The 19522-nt window shown below is 46.2% G+C and overlaps 2 protein-coding genes across 3 annotated transcripts in view; one reads left to right on the forward strand and one right to left on the reverse strand.

The window, feature by feature from the left end:
* The first annotated feature begins 1038 nt into the window (after positions 1–1038).
* Positions 1039–17191, forward strand: tmem82 (transmembrane protein 82). The gene is made up of 6 exons (XM_078558114.1): positions 1039–1158; positions 1276–1348; positions 10616–10793; positions 11552–11960; positions 14799–14986; positions 16058–17191. Exons 1-6 carry the CDS (start codon positions 1077–1079, stop codon positions 16169–16171), a joined length of 1044 nt encoding a protein of 347 aa, XP_078414240.1. The 5' UTR covers positions 1039–1076; the 3' UTR covers positions 16172–17191.
* A 957-nt stretch (positions 17192–18148) lies between these two features.
* The window catches only part of bcl2l16 (BCL2 like 16), a 65812-nt gene continuing 64438 nt past the window's right edge, over positions 18149–19522 (reverse strand). For both annotated transcript variants that reach the window (XM_078558115.1, XM_078558116.1), the window contains one exon: positions 18149–18969. In XM_078558115.1, coding sequence (XP_078414241.1) covers positions 18838–18969 — 132 coding nt within the window. In that variant the 3' untranslated portion in view covers positions 18149–18837. The remainder of the gene's footprint in view (positions 18970–19522) is intronic.

Consider the following 19522-nt stretch of genomic DNA (forward strand, 5'->3'; position numbering starts at 1 on the left):
CTCTTTGGTTTTTTTTCCCCACTTTTTTTCATGAGGCACAGTCAGTCAGCTCCAGTAGCTCATGCTGAAGATATGGGTGAAGCCTGAGGCCTGAATTCAGGACAGTCCCAAGCCTCACTGTTTGGGCTCTTTCCTCACACATTGCCGAGTATAATCTCTACCTATACGAATCGAAAGTAGGATTCCTGAAGGAATTGCTAGGGTGTACCCCCATGGGTGCTGAGTACCCCACCATACCATGTCCAAGTGATCATGTGGGACCTTAGATTGTTGACAGACTGTTCAACTATTTGCTTGAACCCGGACCATGAATCCACAGTGGTTGAGGGGTTAAAGGTTGAATGAAAGAAGGTTGCAAGAGGTGATTGGATGCCGGGCTGGGGGAGATTTGGTTCAGGGGGAGCTGAGCGATTGGTGTAATGAGTTTTTTGGGGTGATTGAATGGTGATATCAGGAATTTGGAGGGGAATTGTGGCTGCTGTTGGGAGTTGAGGTGGCTGAATGTTATGAGTGGAACTTGCGGAGAATTGGATGGTATTAGAGACTTTTGGGTTTTGGTTATAATGGCTGGAGTTGTTGGGCATTATTGGGAGAGCTTGGAAGTATTAATGAGATTGGAAGATGCTAATGGGAGTTGGGAGTATTAACAAGGCTAGGAGGTGTTTGCATTATTTAAGAATATTTTTGAGTTAGTGGTTACTTACAGGATTAATAAGTTATTTGGGCTACTTTAATGTAGGGTTTAGGGATAATTTGCAATGCTTGGATATATTTTCATGTTTGGGTGGTATTTATAAGGCTGTTTGTGAGGTTGGGGCTTTGTTACAGGTTTTTGAGATTTTGGGTGTTATTTTCAGGTTTGCAAGCTGTGAATGGGTATTTGAGGTTTTTTTTGAGGACGTGGGGGGGGGGTGATATTTGCATGTTTGGGTGGCATTTGAGAGGTATTTGCAGGCAGTAATCTCTTGTTCCGGCAGCCACCGCCAGGCGGTGTTGGATGAGTCACTCGGGGCGAGTGTGACTCTGGTTGGACTTTAACCCTGAAGCCGGGATTGAGAGCTGTCCTGAGACTGGAAATGTGGGGCTTTCTCCGATGGTGCATCCCCAACTTTGGGTGGATTTCCCTGACTTCGAAACCCATAGACAGCCTGCTGCAGGGTGAGGAGGAGGAGGCGGGGGGGAGCCCAGTCTGGGTTGGGAGAGGTGGTGGTGGTGGTGGGGAGCCCGGTCTGTGAGTTGAGCAAGTTTTAAATATTGCCCGCTTTCTGTTCTTAGGTGTGTCCGCGGCTTGTGCTGTGTCTATCGTCAACCATTTACTGCGGATCCACCTCCACATCCATTTTTTGCAGTAAGTTTATTTGTGAAAAGAAAACCTTTCTGAAAGTAGCGGTTTACCCCAGATGCCCTCTATTGGTTTTTATCCAATCCGAATCTTCTTGTGGTGGTTTCACGAAGAGGGACACAGACTCGTGTCATGTAGGATACTCAATGGAGACAGGCTCCCTCTCTGGATTGGAGAGATTGGCATTTCCTTAGCGATAATCACATTGTTAAAGGGTGCTTAGACAGTTAAATACCAGCTCTAACTTTCTGTAGCTAGTTTAATTCGAGTTTAATGTACAAATCCAGCTTTTATGAGGCTAACTCTTTCGAGTTATCAACAGTCACAGATTGCAACTCTTTCGAGTACAATCACAGTTCTTGGTTTTCCGGGAATGGGATATGAACCCACAACCCTCTGATTCAAAGGCGAGGGTGCTATGAACTGAGCCACAGCTGACACCTCTTTATGAGGCTAACAGCGGAGTAAATTATCCTGCATCATAATTGATGCGGTTTGTCTCCCTAGCCACTAGTTGCTGGACGGTATACACATGACTAACAGCGATTGCCTCTAAACTCGCCGGGTTTTTTTGGCAGCATACTCTGCACCAATATTTCGACAAACGTCTGATTGCAATTCAAATAATTGTTTATTTCTTATGTCGATATAGCTATTACTACATTGCGTCCTTAGCTGTAACACTTATTAGTACACTAGTACTTAATTTCTTTGGTACTTTTTTTTTGAAAAATATACTTTATTCATAAAATATCTGGAAGAACATTCCAAACCATTTCACATAAGTTCAAACAGATTCAACTTTTACACATGTATCACAAGGTGCATCCATACAATCAATGAATATTACAATCATTTCAATATGGTCAATGCAGACAATCAGACAATGGTATTGGAGTTATCAACAGACATCATGTTGCACTCTGAGGTGCTTCAATACGTTTATAATACAATTAGTATTCACTACATACATTCATTGTGAGCCGTACAGCCCAAGGGGTCTATACCTTTCCCAGCCCCCCGGTGCACTGTGGCAGAAAGGTCTTAGACAGCGACCTTTCCCCATTGCGCCTTTGCGGCGGCTGCCCCAAGCTTTAGTGCGTCCCTCAGCACGTAGTCCTGGACCTTGGAATGTGCCAGTCTGCAACACTCGGTCGGGGACGACTCTTTGCGCTGGAAGACCAACAAGTTTCGGGCAGACCAAAGAGCATCTTTCACCGAGTTAATGATCCTCCAGCTGCAGTTGATGTTTATCTCAGTGTGTGTCCCTGGGAACAGCCCTTAGAGCACAGAGTCCTGTGTCACAGCACTGCTCGGGATGAACCTCGACAGCAACCACTGCATCTCTCTCCAGACCTTCTTTGCAAAGGCACAATCCACAAGGAGGTGAACAACGGTCTCGTCCCCACCACAGCCACCTCGAGGGCAACGTGCAGAGGGGGTGAGACTCCTGGCGTGTTGGAAGGATCTGACGGGGAGTGCCTTTCTCACCACCAGCCAAGCTACGTCTTGGTGCTTGCTGGAAAGTTCTGGCGATGAGGCATTCTGCCAAATGACTTTGACAGTCTGCTCGGGGAACCATCCCACAGGATCCAACCTCTCCTTTTCCCGCAGGGCCTCTAAGACGTTACGTGCCGACCACTGCCTGATGGACTTGTGGTCAAAGGTGTTTCTCCGCATAAATTTTCCCACGAGGGACAGGTGGTAGGGCACAGTCCAACTACTTGGAGCGTTCCGCGGCAGCGTGGCCAGACCCACCCTTCGCAACACCGGGGACAGGTAGAATCTCAGCACGTAGTGACACTTGGTGTTTGCGTACCGATGGTCCACGCACCGCTTGATGCAGCCACACACAAAGGTGGCCATCAGTATGAGGGCGATGTTGGGCACGTTTTTTCCTCCTTTATCTAGAGGCTTGTACATCGCGTCCCTGCAGACACGATCCATTTTCGACCTCCAGATAAAGCGAAAGATGGCTCGGGTGATCGCCATCGGAGTCTAGAATGGGTCAGCAACAGCGAGAGTGCCTCACACCTGATGACCAGGTTCTTACCCGCAATGGAGAGGGAGCGTCGCTCCCACATGCCCAGTTTTCTTTGCACCATAGACACTCGCTCCTTCCAGGTTCTAACGCATGCCCTGGACCCTCCGAACCATATCCCCAGCACCTACAGGCCGTCAGACCTGACAGCGAAGGGGACAAAGGATCAGTCAGCCCAGTTCCAAAAGAACATGGCCTCGTTCTTCTCACGATTTACCTTGGTTCCCGAGGCCAGTTCGAACTGGTCGCAGATGTGGATCAGTCTGCGCACCGACAGCGGATCCAAGCAGAAGACAGCAACATCGTCCATGTACAGGGAGGCTTTGACCTGAGTGCCTCCACTGCCTGGGATCGTCACTCCTCTCATGCCCGGATCCTTCCTGATGGACTCAGCAAAGGGTTCTATGCAACACACAAATAGGACAGGGGAGAGAGGGCAGCCCTGCCTGACTCCAGATTTAATAGGAAAGCTATCTGTTTCCCACCCATTGATTGAGACTGCGCTACTGATGTTAGTGTAGAGCAGTTGAATCCAATTGCAAATTTCCTCCCCAAACCCCATTTTGTAGAGCACATCCACCATGTAGGTGTGCGATATTCTGTCAAAGGCCTTCTCCTGATCCAGGCTGATGAGGCAGGTGTCCACACCCCTGTCCTGCACATAGGCAATCGTATCCCTGAGTAGCGCGAGGCAGTCAGAGATCTTCCTGCCCGGCACAGTGCAGGTCTGGTCAGGGTGGATCACCAATTCCAGAGCGGACTTGACCCGATTGGTGATGACCTTGGACAAAATCTTATAGTCCACATTCAACAGTGAAATGGGTCGCCAATTTCTAATTTCCTCCCTTTCCCCCTTGTGCTTGTAGATGAGGGTGATGATGCCTTTCCTCATGGATTCTGACATACTGCCGGCCAGGAGCATACTCTCGTACACTTCTAGCAGGTCTGGGCCGATCAAGTCCCACAGAGCCGAATACAACTCCGCCGGCAAGCCATCGCTTCCGGGAGTTTTACTCTTCTCGAAGGACTCAAGGGCCTTAGTCAGTTCGTCAGGAGTTAGCAGTTTGTCCAGGCTCTCCCGTGTACTATAATAATAAAAACAAAAAGCTAAAAGCTACTGCGGATGCTGGAAATCCAAAACAAAAACAGAATTACCTGGAAAAACTCAGCAGGTCTGGCAGCATCGGTGGAGAAGAAATCAGTTAACGTTTCGAGCCTTCATGGCCCTTCGGCAGAACTGAAGCATAGTTAGAAGAAGGGAGAAATATAAATTGGTTTAAGGTGGGGGGTGGGGTGGTAGAGGGGGGGTGGGGGTTGTGGTGGGGTGGTGGGGGGAGAGAGAGACATTGAGGGTGTGGTGATTGTGGAGATGGAGCAGGGCAGAAGAGACAGTCGGAAATCCTGTCGGAGGACAGAACCGTACTTCTTCAAAGAAGGCATTTCTTGAAGAGGGGTGGCAGTCAATTAAACACAAAGATAAAAACAAAAAGCTAAAAGCTACTGCGGATGCTGGAAATCCAAAACAAAAACAGAATTACCTGGAAAAACTCAGCAGGTCTGGCAGCATCGGCGGAGAAGAAATCAGTTAACGTTTCGAGCCTTCATGGCCCTTCGGCAGAACTGAAGCATAGTTAGAAGAAGGGAGAAATATAAATTGGTTTAAGGTGGGGGGGGTGGTGGGGGGAGAGAGAGACATTGAGGGTGTGGTGATTGTGGAGATGGAGCAGGGCAGAAGAGACAGTGTACTGTCGTCTAAGACCTCCGTGATAGAGGACAGGAAGGACTGGGAGGCCGCGCTGTCTGTGGGCTCCATGTCATACAATCCGGCATAAAAGGATTTGCTGATCCTCAAAATGTCCGACTGCGATGACTTTACTGAGCCGTCTTCTTCCTTCAGGCTGCTGATCACAGAGCTCTCTCTGTGTACCTTTTGGAAGAAGAAATGTGAGCACGTCTCATCCTGCTCCACGGAGCGGACTCTGGACCGGAAGATGATCTTGGAGACCTCCGAGGTAAAGAGCGAGGCTTGCTGGCTATTCACCTCTTGGAGTTCCTCCTTGACATCGACCCCCATCGACTGCAGCCAGAGCAGGTTCTGCATGTTTTTCTGGAGTCGGGACATTTCCCTCTGTTCCTTTCTAGCTTTCTGGGTGTCTTTGAGGATGAAAAGCCTCTTGATGTTTCCCTTGACCGCTTCCCACCAGTGTGTCAGGGACTCAAAGAGGGGTTTCACAGTTCTCCAACCTTTGTAATCCCTCTTCAGTTCCTCAATGTTCTCTGGGGTCAGCAGTTGCACGTTTAGCTTCCATGCCCCCCTGCCCACCCTCTGGTCTTCCTCTAAGTGACAGTCAGCTAGTAGGAGGCAGTGGTCAGAGAAGAACACCAGCTTGACGTCGGTGGATCTGACTGCGAACACACGAGACACAAACAGGAAGTCTATCCTGGAACGGATGGACCCGTCTGGCCATGACCAGGTGTATCTACACTGTGCTCCGTCTGCAGGGTTGCTGAAGACGTAGTGCAGCTTGGCATCCTTAAGTGTTTCCATCAGGGATCTGGACGTAGCGTCCAATCTGCTGTCGGCCCTGCCGGATCGTCCAGTCGCATCGATGACGCAGTTGAAGTCACCGCCCAGAATGACCGGCCTGGAGGTCACCAGCAGCAGTGGGAGCTGCAGAAAAACCGCCAGCCGCTCGCCCTTTTGTGCCGGGGTGTACACGTTAATTAACCGGAGTGAAGCATTCTTGTACATTACGTCTGCTACAAGGAGGCGCCCGCCCACCACCTCCTTAACCTTGGAGACGGTGAAGTTGCCTCCCCGCAGCAGAATACCCAGGCCGGAGGAACGAGAGTCATTTCCTCCCGACCAGATTGATGGCCCATGGGACCACCATCGTTACCATTGCCTGTAGGAGCTGAGGTGCGGTATCGCACACTCCTGCAGAAACAACAGATCAGCTTTGACCTTGGCAAGCTAGTCCAAGGTCGCAACACATCGCGTAGTAGATTTAATGCTACGCATATTTATGAATACAATCTTTAAACCCATTTTAAAGCATTTAGTCACTTACCAAACCTGTTGTCTCTGAGAGTCCCAGACCTTTGGTCTGCTCCTGCATACCCATAGTGTTCACAAATTGCCTCACTTTAGATGGGCTGAGGAAACTGTCCTGAACCTCCCCATTGGAGATGTTCTGCTCAGGTGGCATCTGGGGGTTCGTGCAGAGAACGGGATTTGAAATGTCCTCTGTTGGAGAAGCTTCTCCAATTCTCTCCCCCTTTGGGGCGTTGCTGCTCCCGGCTTCCTGGAGCTGGGGTGCACTGAGCGCTTCACTGCTCCCAGATTCCTGGGGCTGGGGTGCACTGGCCTCTTTGGTTTGTGGGCAAAGTTGGGGTGCGCTGGTATCCTCATTGTCTCCAATGTTCTGGAGCTCGGGTGTCTCATCCACCAACTCCCTAGAACTTTGCCGCTTCTTCTGTAGATGCCACCCTTTCCCTTCTTCGTCCGAAGAGCAGCTGCCCTTGTCATCCATGTTGGATGGGAGACACCTCTTGCCACTTGTCTGGGAAGTGGCTTGGTCCCTTCTTAGCCCCTTCTTCCTTTTGGCTCTCTTCACCAGCTGCCACTCCCCCTGCTGATTTTCCGCTGCTTCCTCCTCCTCCTCCACTGATTTGCTCTCCTGAGGAGTGGGAGGTTCAGGGGGCAGTGCGGTTGATTGGCTGTCTGCTGCCTCAATCTTTTCCTCCACCTTGTCCCTCTCTGTGTCCTCCCTTGTTCCGTTGTTCTCACTGGGGGCCTTGGTGGTTGGAGTGTTGCAAGTGTCCTTGGTAGTAGTGACACGAAGCATTTCCTCTGCTTCCCCTTCGTTGGCTTTGGCTGCCTGTTCATAAGTGAGGCAGCGTTTGGGGCAGGTCCTGTAGAGGTGGTGTGCCTCAGCACACAGGTTGCAGCACTTAGTCTGTTTGCAGACCTTTGTCTGGTGCCCTTCCTGTTTGTAGTTCTTGCAGAGGGCGGCGCCTCAGTTGGCTGCCACATGACCAGACTTGCCGCATGAGCGACAAATTTTGGGCTGCCCAGCGTAGACAAGGTAGCCATGGCTTCCCCCGATAGCGAAGCTGGAAGGAGGGTGGAAGATGGCTCCCTTACCATCGGTCTTGAGCGTGACCTTAACCTGGCGTTTGCATGTCCAAATCCCGAAGGCGTCTCTAACCTCAGTGCAGCTCCCAACCTTGTCGACGTACCTGGTGAGGAAGGTGAACACGTCGGCGACAGGGACGTAGGGGCTGTAGAGACGTACAGTCACCACACGGTCCCGCTGCAACGGCAGAGCAAAGAGCGGCTCCACCGTCAGGATCTTCATCTCCGGCTGGTCTCTCTTCTCCTCGAACACCTTCAGGAACTTGACGCAAGCTGCCACACGCTTGAAAGTCACGTCGAAACATCCAGCGCTGGGGAAGTCTTGCAGGGAGTAGATCTCCTCCGTTTCAAATCCACACGCCTTCAACAGGATCCGCTTGATAAAGAAGGCCCAATCCATGGGTGCTCCTCCTTCACTGTCTTTCACCGTCACCCGGACGGTGTTACGTACCCCATGGTATGGGGCTTGACTGGTTATAGCCATCGCTTCACGACTACTCTTGATCTTAGCCAAAAGGCCGAGAAGTAATTAGTACACTAGTACTTAAATTTTTTGGTACTTAATGTAATCCTTCGTAATGTACCTCGCCCCTCTGTGTAACAATTCTTGATAACCACTCTAACACTCTTACAGATCCCATACACCTCACTGTAACTTTGACAGTAACACCCTCTGACATAATGTACCTTAAGCAGTGTGAGGTATATCAAAGTGTTACAATCAGGCGTGTGGGGCAACACAGTGACATACACTACACTGACCACTGGGTAAGAGTTAAAGTGGGCTGACTGGCTTTTCTCATCCATAATGGTCTTGCAGCTCTCTAAGATTGGACATTGCACACATCTCACTCTACCAGACTTTACTGCATGCCACACCCTCAACATAACATTCCCAGATATGCCATCCACCCTTTACTATGGCCTGATATATCTCGCACTCCTCATTGTAACAGTCTCTCATTTACCTCAGCTTCAATGGAACAGTCTCTGAAATACCCCACGCTCCTCAGTGTGACAGTCTCTGAAATACCCCACACTCCTCAGTGTGACAGTCTCTGAAATACCCCACGCTCCTCAGTGTGACAGTCTCTGAAATACCCCACGCTCCTCAGTGTGACAGTCTCTGAAATACCCCACGCTCCTCAGTGTGACAGTCTCTGAAATACCCCACACTCCTCAGTGTGACAGTCTCTGAAATACCCCACGCTCCTCAGTGTGACAGTCCCTGAAATACCCCACGCTCCTCAGTGTGACAGTCTCTGAAATACCCCACACTCCTCAGTGTGACAGTCTCTGAAATACCCCACACTCCTCAGTGTGACAGTCTCTGAAATACCCCACACTCCTCAGTGTGACAGTCTCTGAAATACCCCACACTCCTCAGTGTGACAGTCTGTTAGATCCATACCCTTGTTGTAACAATCTCTGATACACTTCGCACTGTAACCTGCTGTAATACACATTGTCAATGGCTACTATTATATTTAACATTTTCTATGTTTCACTCCATGGGCAAGGCCAAGTGTATAAAACCAAGTCCTGTAAACCCATCACCCCTGTGATTGCTGGTCTGCATTGGCTCCCAGTCCACCAACATCTCAAATTTAAAATTCCCATCCTTGTGTTCAAATCCCTCCATGACCTTGCTCCTGCCTAAGTCTGTAACCTCCTCTAGCACCTCGCACCCTTCCAATCCTCTCCACCTTTCTCTCCTCCTCTAAAACACTCCTTAAAACCCATCTCTTTGACCTCTCCAAATGGCTCCTCCTTTAGATCAGCGTCAATTTTTTAAAGTGATCATTTGTGAAGTGACCTGGGACATTTTACTAGGTTAAAGGCACTTTATAACTGCATGTTGTTGTTGATTAAATACTTGGTAATCAGTCACAAGTAATGTAATTGTTAACTTTGGACAGAGTGATATCTTTGCAGCTGACATATTAACTTCAATTTTGGAAACAAAGAAGCTTCTGAGTGCTTCACGTTTGTAGTTCACTGTCCCTCCTCGCCCTCTTCAGTTTCTTTGCAGCCTTTGAGGGTATTGGCCGCTCTCCTCCACTACACTTAAGTTTCTACTCCTACCTTTCTCAACACAGTCACTATATTCCCTCAGTAGATTCTCTTCCTCTCCCAGAAAGTCACTTCCATGGTTATGTGCAAGGCTCTTCCTAGTCATCATCTACATGATCCACATGCCACCTTTCAGTTGATAATCAGCAAACATGAGATCCTCTTCTATATATACCCTCAGCTTTATCTCTCTCCCACTATCATTGGCTCCAAAGTTGCAGATGTACTGTTTGATTGCCTGCCCGATATTATGTCCATGATGATTCTTAACTTCTTACAGATCAATGAACAACATTTTACACCCTATCTCCTTTCCCATGCTGCTGAACACTCACCTTCCCTTTATCATCTCGAGGATCAATTTCTCTAAAGCTGTCCTTGTTCAGATGAGATGTTCAACCAAAGCCTTGCCTACTTGAGCTAAGAACTCAGGTGGGTGTTCAGGATCTCAAGGCACTGTTGAAACAAGGACGAGGAATTATCCCAGCTTCTTGGCTAATGTTTCTCACGCAAAACCAGGAAAAACAGATTAATTTGTCATTCATCTCGTTGATGTTTGTGGGATCTTGTGTGTAAAACGGCTGCCACATTTACCCACGTAAAGTAATTCATTGTATGTAAAGTGCTTTAAGTTATTCCTGAGAGAAAATCCATAAGATGGTTGTGTCCTGCAGTAATTGTCCACTGCTCGTTGTTTATAGTGTGACACAAGACATTCAAACAGCAATAAAGCGCAGTGGAATTTGACCCTTTTCTCATCCTGAGAAATATTTGGGGGTGGAGAGGAGGGGATGGGGAGTGTTTCGATTCAGATTTGATCCCACCTGATGGGAAAGCAGGATTGGAGAGAGTCATCCCAGAACTATTCTCTGACGGTCTCAGCAACTGGTACTAGGAGTGCACACAAACCTCTCTTCAGGATCTCTTCAGGCTGCTGTACTCTGAGGGCATTAGGAAAGTGGGAGAAAAAGAAAAAAAATTGAATCAATCATGAGGAAAGTCTGCCATTTTATTGTTTCAGTGAACCTGTCCGAGCTGGGGTCAAAGTTCCCAAATTACATTCCCAGCGACAAATTCTGGATTCCCTGCATTTCTACATCCTGACCATCCTATTCTCCACTGTGGGATCCAGAGTGTCCTCTCTGGTGGTACTGGAATTCTCCCTTCGAATCATTTCCATGTTGCTTTCCAACAATCATGTAAGTTTCTATGGTTTTTACTACTTTTGACAGGGTGACGCACAGAGTCAGTGAGTAACATCCAAAAGGAACCCTGCCCATCCAGATTACAGGGTTTGAAGGTCACATTAGGAAATCAGGCACAATGATAGCGATATAAATGCAGGAGATTCCTCCAGTGGAATGGGAGATATGAGCATGTTGTGCATTCTGGGCTAGGAGCACGCTAGTTGTTATCCTGCCTCACCTGCCTCTTTTGCATTACTCTTTGTAGTCTTTGGGCTCTGTCCCAGATGTGCTTAGATCAATTGTAGCCCCTGCTGTTGTTGTCCAAGCTGTATAGTGCAGAGCAGTCATCAGGCCTGAGATCTTGTGGGTCTGTACGGCTTAGTGCACTCTTCAGCTGAGTCATTTGGGTAATGTCAGAGTCAGAACCTGAGAGTTGGTGCAGATATGAGAGTTGCAGGAGTACAATCTAAGAACTGAGTTATGAGGAAAGGATGGACTTTTAAATCCTTGAAAGGAGGCAACTGAGAGGAGCCTCCACAGCCATAAATAATAATCAGTAAAGAAACATAAAGCTGGAACACTACAGGCAGCTAATTGTAAGCAACTAATCATGTACAAAAGCACGAGTAGGTAAATGACCACGGTGAACAGCAGTTACTGGGCTACCAAGTGACAGGCAACTTTTTTTTATTATAAAGGTAATTTGCTGTTTGAACACCTGATTGGCAGATGTGAAGGGTGTAATATTGAACTTTCTGACTGGTTTTCAGGGAGACTCCAGGAAACACATCTTCCTACTATGCCAGTTTTCTGTGGGATGTGGTATGACGGCCAGCCTGAGCTACCTGAATGAGGGGGCGCCTCACTCGACAGTAAGCTTGATGCTAAGCACCAGCCTCACTGGCCTCATCATGTGGTATGTGTGGAAACTGGCAAACCACAGCTACAGAATGTATGAATTACACAGTAAGGAGCGATACTGTGGAGTGTGCATCCTCCTCCTGACCACCTGGCACCAGATTCCTAAGCTGCTGTGCAATGCCTTGAAGGTTATGTTCATCGTGGCGGATATGGCAGCCATCTTCCTCATTAACAGAGACTTCGTCACCACCTCGGAGGCAATAAGATTCTGGACACCCCTGACCATCTGCTACACTCTGCTGGTGATTTACATGCAAGGTGAGAATTGACAGGATAGTGGCAAGGGGACAGAGTAGGCTACTACGTCTGATAGCTGTGAAGTGGAAGAGCAGAGCCAAGGCCACCCATGGCTACTCCCCTAGTGGCTCAGTGAATAAATGTACTACCCAGTGTGATACTGTGCTGTACAGACCAGCAACATTCCAGCTCCTATACATGGTCTGTGCAGATTTAACTGACCTGAACCAGGGCAGCTGTTGGGACTTCGGTATCTTGGCAATAAAGAGGAGAAAAAAAAAATCAGCCTAGGTCCTAAGCTTGATCGCTGTCCAGTGATTCTTTTCAGAAATTGTGCAGTGCAGATGAGGGGTGTGGTAGGATCAGGTCAGCTGTGAAACTCACATCTAAAAATGGCCTACCAAGACTCATTGTCTAAGAATGCACGTAAAAGTGGGACAGAATACTGGATGGTAGCCAGCAGCCCTAGGAACATGTACTCCAGGAAGGAGTTAGTGTCCTTCCTAAGGAGAGGGAGGGGGAAATTGGGACAAAATGTGAAAACTCTGCAAGCTTCACTGTTTGGCCTCCCTTCTGCGACAGGGTAATCCTGTTGATTTTTAATCTTGTTAACTGGTTACTTTACATAAGGCTCCCCTGTTCACTCCGAGCCCTCCTGTGTCCTGTGTTGTATGGCCCTGCTGTATCTGTAATCTGTGGAAGCATGGAAATGGAGAAGGTTAAAAGTAATTGTTAACTGGGAGAGGCAGGTGCGAAATGAATTATTATCTGCAAAAGGGACATAGTCTTTGCATCAATGGAAAGAAGTGATAAGAACCAGGAATCTGTTATAAGATGAGATGGTGAGGCCCTATAAACCACAAGGATATATCTCCTGCCCAGCTCCTCTGTGTACCTGCCCTTCCTTCCTTCATCCCACTATTGGTCGCAGAGCCTTCAGCTGCTTGAGTCCTACTCTTTGGAACTCCTCCCTAAACATACACATCCATCTGCTTTTTAAAACTCTTCATCCCAGCCTTCATGTGTTCGTCTCTTCCTGATTCAGTGTATCTTTCCTCTATCTCTATTGTGTCGAATTTTACAACACAAGGACGGGTCATTTGACCCAACTTTCTACGCCAGTGTTTATGCCCCACACCACCACTTTACTTATTTTCATTCTATCAACATCTCCTTCATGTTTTTATTCAGTATCCCCTTAAATGCATCTATGCTATTCGCCTCAACTGCTCCAATGTAGTAGAAAGTTCTACGTTCTTACCATGTTCTAGGTGTACAAGTTTTTCCTTAATTCTTCATTGGATCGATCACTATGTTACATCTAGAAGTCTGGTGGTGTAGTGGGCGGCATCACTGCCTCTGTGTCAGGAGAGTTTGATGGCCAAGGAAATTATGTTCATAATGTGGCCAACAGGTTGATATCATACTGCAAGTTATTCCAACACACGCCGTTAGCAGGCAGTAAGAGTAGGAGAGATTCCTGGTCAGCCATGTGATGAACAGAAGTTGGAGCTGTTACCATCACTGTCCACAGCTCCAGACTACAACCGGCATGTAAAAGTGCATGTTGCCACAGTAACTTGGATCCCTTGAATATGATCTGTAACACATCACGCCATGTTGTTATCTATGGCCCCTAGTTTTGAACTCACCCCCTCTCCCCCTCCTCACAAAGTGGAAACATCTACTCTATGTCTACCGTGTCAAACCCCTCAAAATTTTAGAGACCTCGATCAGACTTTTCCTTTCTCTTAAGAGTAAAGGGCTCAGCCTGTTCAGTCTTTTCTATTATTTATAGCATCTCAGTTCTGGCATTATCTTTTTAACTCATCTCAATTTTAAAATTCTCATCCCCATTTTCAAATCCCTCCCTATCTCTCCAGCTTAACAAACTCCAAGGTATCAGCACTGCTCTAATTCCAGCCTCTTGCGCATACCTGATTTTAATCACTCCACCATTGGTGGCAGTACCTTCAGCTGCTTTGGCCCTAAACTCTGGAATTCCCTCCCTAAACCTCTCTGCCTTTTGACCACTTTCCCCCTTTAATATACTACTTAAAACCTACCTCTTTGATCAGGCTTTTGGTCATCTGCCCTAATAGCCCCTTATGTGGATTGGTGTTATATTTTGTTTTATAACACTCCTGTGCCTTGGGGTCATTTTATGATGTTAAAGGTGCTGTATAAATGCAAGTTGTTGTTGTAAATTTTATGTTGCACTGGCTAAATGCTGGCCTAGCCAGTGACACCCACAACCTGTGAACAAATAAATTTTTAAAAACTTTCTCCAGTGCTTCTACATCTTTTTCGTAAGATGGAGACCGGAACTGTTCACAGTTAATTGTAGTTTAATGAAACTTCGGTATAAGTTTAACATAACTTCTCTGCTTTTGAATTCAGTGCCTCCAGGAATGAATGAAAGCAAAATACTGCAGATGCTGGAAATCTGAAACAAAAGCATAAAATGCTGGAAAAACTCATCAGGTCAGGCAGCATCTGTTGCAAGAGAAACAGAGTTACTGTTTCGAATCCAATATGACTCTTCTTCAGAACTCAAGAAGAACCATACCCGACTCGAAACATTAACACTGTTTCTCTTTCCACAGATGCTGCCAGCCCTGCTGAGTTTTTCCAACACTTCCTGTTTTTATTACCTCTAGAAATGAACCTCAGTGCTTTGCCAGCACTTTTGAATGGCTTTGTCAAACTGTGTTACTACTTCGAATGACTTGTGAATCTGTACCTCTAGATTCCTGGGTTTATAATCCACCTTGGGGCATTTTTATTTTTAAATGTTTGGATTGTGCAAACCTTTTCCATTTGGGTGCCATTGTGACTGATCTCTTTATTATGTTTCAGAGGAGCAGAAGCAAAATCCAAATGAGCAAAGTGTCTACCAGACGGTGGGTGTAAGGATGGGTGGGCTGCTGATTTTGACCCTGACTGTTGGGACATGGACCGACGTGCTCCATGTGCTCTTATCACTGGTTGGAGAGATGTTGTGTCTACTTCAAGCAGGAACAATGATGGAGGCCTGTAGGCTACAGGTAAGCAAAGTCAAGTAGTCTCCTTGCCTGTCTTAATACCAGAGGCGACTGGATTAGACTATACTTCAGAGTGAGGTAAAAGCCCTTCCAGGTGCTGATTGGCAGGAACACTGTGGTCAAAGGGCTGATTCTGTACATAACTTCCAGAAATTCATGTGAACATTTAGTCCAGTCTCCTCCCTGTACATAATTCCTTGTCTTCTGCCATCACTTAGTTTAATCATTTTTTAAAGTTGATGTATTTCTGTTTGCATCTCAACATGTAATGACATTCATGCATGTCTTCCTAAAATATAAATACATTTAAGAAAATAGTAATATTAACAGTGCTCTTACCAGCTGCGCATTCACTGCTTGCAGACTGGTCTCTGCATGGAGACACACCCTCTCCGTGTTCACACTGGTCTCTACACAAACCCCTTGTTCAGCTTTGCCTGTACATGTGCACACTTCCTCCCATGTTTACACACACAAGAACATTTATTTGGGCTGCTGTTGGTGCTCTTTTCTGGTGTTGAACGTTTTTTCCAGGTTTAGATATGAAAAACTTTGTGTTTTAAAATTTCCCAATCTGTTAATGGAATTAAATTGAAAGAATGTCTGGGCAGTAATGAACAAGCTCACCCAAGGTGCGAGTGTGAGTTAATGGTGGGCAGCTAGTGACTGAGGTACTGAACACCAACAAAAGTCAGTACCTTCAGTGGAGGAGGGGGTGGACAAATTTTAATAAAGAAAGAAATACTTGCATTTATATAGTGCTTTTCATGGTCACTGGGTCTCGAAGCGCATTGATGTACTTTTGAAGTATAGTCACTGTTGTAATGTGGCAGCCAATTTGCACACAACAAACTCCCAAAAACCGCAACATGAGGATGATCAGTTAATCTATTTTTGTGATGTTGATTTAGAGATAAGTATTGGCCAGGACACCAGAGGATAACTACCTTGCTCTTCTTTGAACTCACCATGGAGTGGGACTTGAACTTAGACCCTTGTGACTCAGAGGCGAGAGTGCTTTCAGCTGAGTCACTGTTGACGCATTAAATTTAAGCAATAAATTATGTTTTACAGGATTCCTCAGGAGTCAATTCCAAGGGAACGGTAAGACATCCCCAGGACAGTGCACAGCAGAGATCAAGAGTATCTGACACACAAATCCTGGATCACCAAAAAGACAGCAGCTGAGCAGAGAGTGGATCTGATCCTGGACTCACGCAGCCTTCTGCAGCTTGGGACAGTTCTGAACTTTAACTCCTTTTAATTAGTTTTTGATTTGCTGTTTGTCCACTCTAGAGACTTGGATAGAGAGGTAAAGGTTGCAGGCAGCCAGACAGGGAACCTATCTTTCTCTCGATATCAGGGTTTGTTAGTATGTATAAAGAGACACTGAAAACATTGTGAGAAGTGTATGTTTTAGGGTTACCATTGCCTCCTTATCACACGAGGAAAGTTGTTAATAATATCAGTAATTGAGCTGAGGTGGGTATTTCTACTTGAAACAACATCTGGAACCCTCACACTAGTTAGTAAACGGGGCACATGTTTTTGTTGGGGAAAGGACACACGCACACTTACTGCAGCTTCCCATTTATTACTTATGGTAATTTTCAAAGTTGAAGACCACATCCCCGCCCCCCTGACCACAACCTCATGTTCCCTGAATGAAGGCTGTGGTACTGAGAGAGGAAGATCCCCAGTTTGATCCGCTGATCTATGCGGCATTTGCTGATCTCAGGTGGAGTGGTGCTGGAGGCACTACGATTAGCATCAGAGTCCCCGAGGTAGGGATGAAAGAAATTAGCCAGAGATTCTGCTGCTATCAATGATTACTGCTCAAAGTCTGTGTGGACATTGGGTGAGGGGTGGGATTGGGCTGAGTTTTATTTTTGCCCAGAGTCAAATACTCGCTGGCACTTGATCTCTAGGGTTCCATGTGAAGAATGGAAACAGGGAAGATTACTGGAAGGTGCCTTGCATCTATGAAACACTTAACTGGGCAAGAGATGGCACATTCAAGAGAGGAAGGGAGAAAATTGGGTGGAAAAATTGTGAACTCAGTTACGCAGCACCAGTGAGTGATTTAACGTGAGTTTGTCTGTCGACCTGTCTGTTAATTGTTGCTGACCATCTCCCGTTTGTTTCTGTCACATTCTATCTATAGTTAATTGAAAGTTTTTCTGTCAATAAATATTGTCGGGGGAGAAACTGTATCGTCCATGTAATTACCCCAGCAAACAGACATGCTGCTATGAAAGAATGAGCCAGGATGGTTGAATATGATGCATATCCCATGAGGTCCTTTGCCAGCAGTGGGTAAGGCACCGCTCTCTGTTCTCAGCTGAGGTGGCAGCGTTGGTGCTACACTTGGTCTCTATGCCTGGATCGAGAGAGAGAAGAATCTGATTATTTCCACTCTTGAGGACTATGTAGTGGCCCCTACTGGGAGTCCATGTGAGGAGATCAGATGCAGACAGAATTGAATCGCTAGTTGTGATGCTGCTAGGTCAAATGCTCTGTGGATTCTCAGTGTCAAAATCCACAAATTAAGAAAGGCCACTTGACGTGGTTCCAGAGGTCATCTGGTCCATTTACCCTGGAGCCCAGGTGAATGCAAATCAGTGCATTCAAGAATCCAGCAGCCTTGTAAATACTGATTTTTGTTTTATTCTGTGGGAGCTCAGTCTGTGTGTTTGTGTCTCCGTTTTCTGCAGACTGATGTTGGGCAATCCAACTGGATCTTCCATGGAGCCAGGACCAGCATCAGAGCAAATGTGTTAAAGTATTGCATTTTTCTAATGATGTTCAGAGGTGTGTGGATTTTCCAGCAGGAATCACTAGTAATGATGCCTTGTGTCCACTGGGTGGCAGGGCTGACTCAGTTTGATTTATTTTGTTGGTATATTATTTGTCACTTTTCCAATTTCCTTCCCCCCCATCTCCTCCTGAAGGCGATAAAGTATAGAAATGTTGGGACAAGATAGGACTTGACACCAAATGAAAAAGAGACATTATTTATTAATAGAAACGCACTGTTGCTATATTTCCTGCAGTCTTGTCTGTAATGGACACACAGGGTAGGAAAGAACAACTGGACAAAGTTACATCGTCAAGCTCAGTGAAATAAAAGCAGAGAATGCTATAGAAACATAACAGATCCACATCTGAAAGAAAATCAAACAACTTAATGTTTTTATTGGGATCCTCCATCAATTAAACATTACTCTGTCACTATTCTTTCAGATGTTCTTTATTTGCAGCATTCTCAAGGTTCATTTATTCATTTTTATCTGTTACAAACCCAACAGTGTTGCACTCTATATAAGAACAGATAGGAATTTACATCACTAAAACTTACACAGATAAATGGTTGAGATAATGAATTGGATCAGACCTGGGGTGAATTCTCTATTGTTAAATCAAGTTACTACAAAAAGACTTGCATTTGTATTGTGCTTTTTATGACCTCAGAACGCCCAAAATGTCCTACAGCCAAAGAAGCACGTCTGAATTGTAGTCATTGTTTAATGTAAGAAACATTCTTATCCCACAATCTAGTTACATGGAAAGGCTGATAGAAAGCAGATGTCAAATTATCCAATGATTCAAATGTCCTCTCAGGATCAAGCAGAGAACTTAACTAGTTAATGACTCTCGTATATGTATTTGGTTTGAGCCATCAAGTGTCCATGTTGTGTGGGAGTACATGTGTATCATGCTGGAACAGCTCACCCCAGGCAGGTTTAGTTAAATTGGTAATAGATGGCAACCCGAGGTTGATCTGCTGTGGCGTGCAGAGAATGGAGCGAAATGGATTGATGGTGAATGTCTCAATAGGTCTGTGGCCAATTCCATCAGCATAACCTTCTCCTGTAAAAATAGTAAGTCAGTGACATGGTGCCCAGCAGGAGTAACACCCCACAGCAACCTCGGATGATAATATGTTCAGGTTCCTCCTTCCTAGAGTACCGCTCTATGAAACCAGACTGAGAAAGAAAAAAGACAGCACAGTTTAAAATGCTTTATATATTGCCTTATCACACGTTGCAAAAACATCTAGTGCACACCACGGCGTCATAAACGGCGATGAGATGAATGACTAGTTTTTCATGTTAGCTCAAGGAAGAATGCTAACCAGGAGAACTCTATGGTCTTTTTCAAATGATGTTTTGAGATTTTTAATGTCCATTTGGGTCCTTTAGCACCAACCGCTGATCCTGCCTTTGGTTTGGTCCTTTGTTTTGGGTGTGTTCAAAATCTAATATCCCTCTGCATATTGGGTCCATTTCTCTCAACCCAGGGAGGGTTGGGTTTGGATGATTGTGGGGAGGGGGTTGGCATTTGAGTTTGACTCTTCAATTCTTTCTGAGCTCCTGGAATAGTTTACATATCACCCATTCAAAGTGGCATATACCCCTTGCATAAATATATAAACTTGATATGAACTTTACCCTCCCATTTCACCAGTAGGGGGAAAGTAACTCTTTGTAGTTAGCTGAGTTGAGCCACCCTGTGGTGCAGGGAAGAAGGAATCCCTCA

Source organism: Cetorhinus maximus, chromosome 15 (assembly GCF_964194155.1).
Source record: "Cetorhinus maximus chromosome 15, sCetMax3.hap1.1, whole genome shotgun sequence".
Taxonomy (NCBI): domain Eukaryota; kingdom Metazoa; phylum Chordata; class Chondrichthyes; order Lamniformes; family Cetorhinidae; genus Cetorhinus; species Cetorhinus maximus.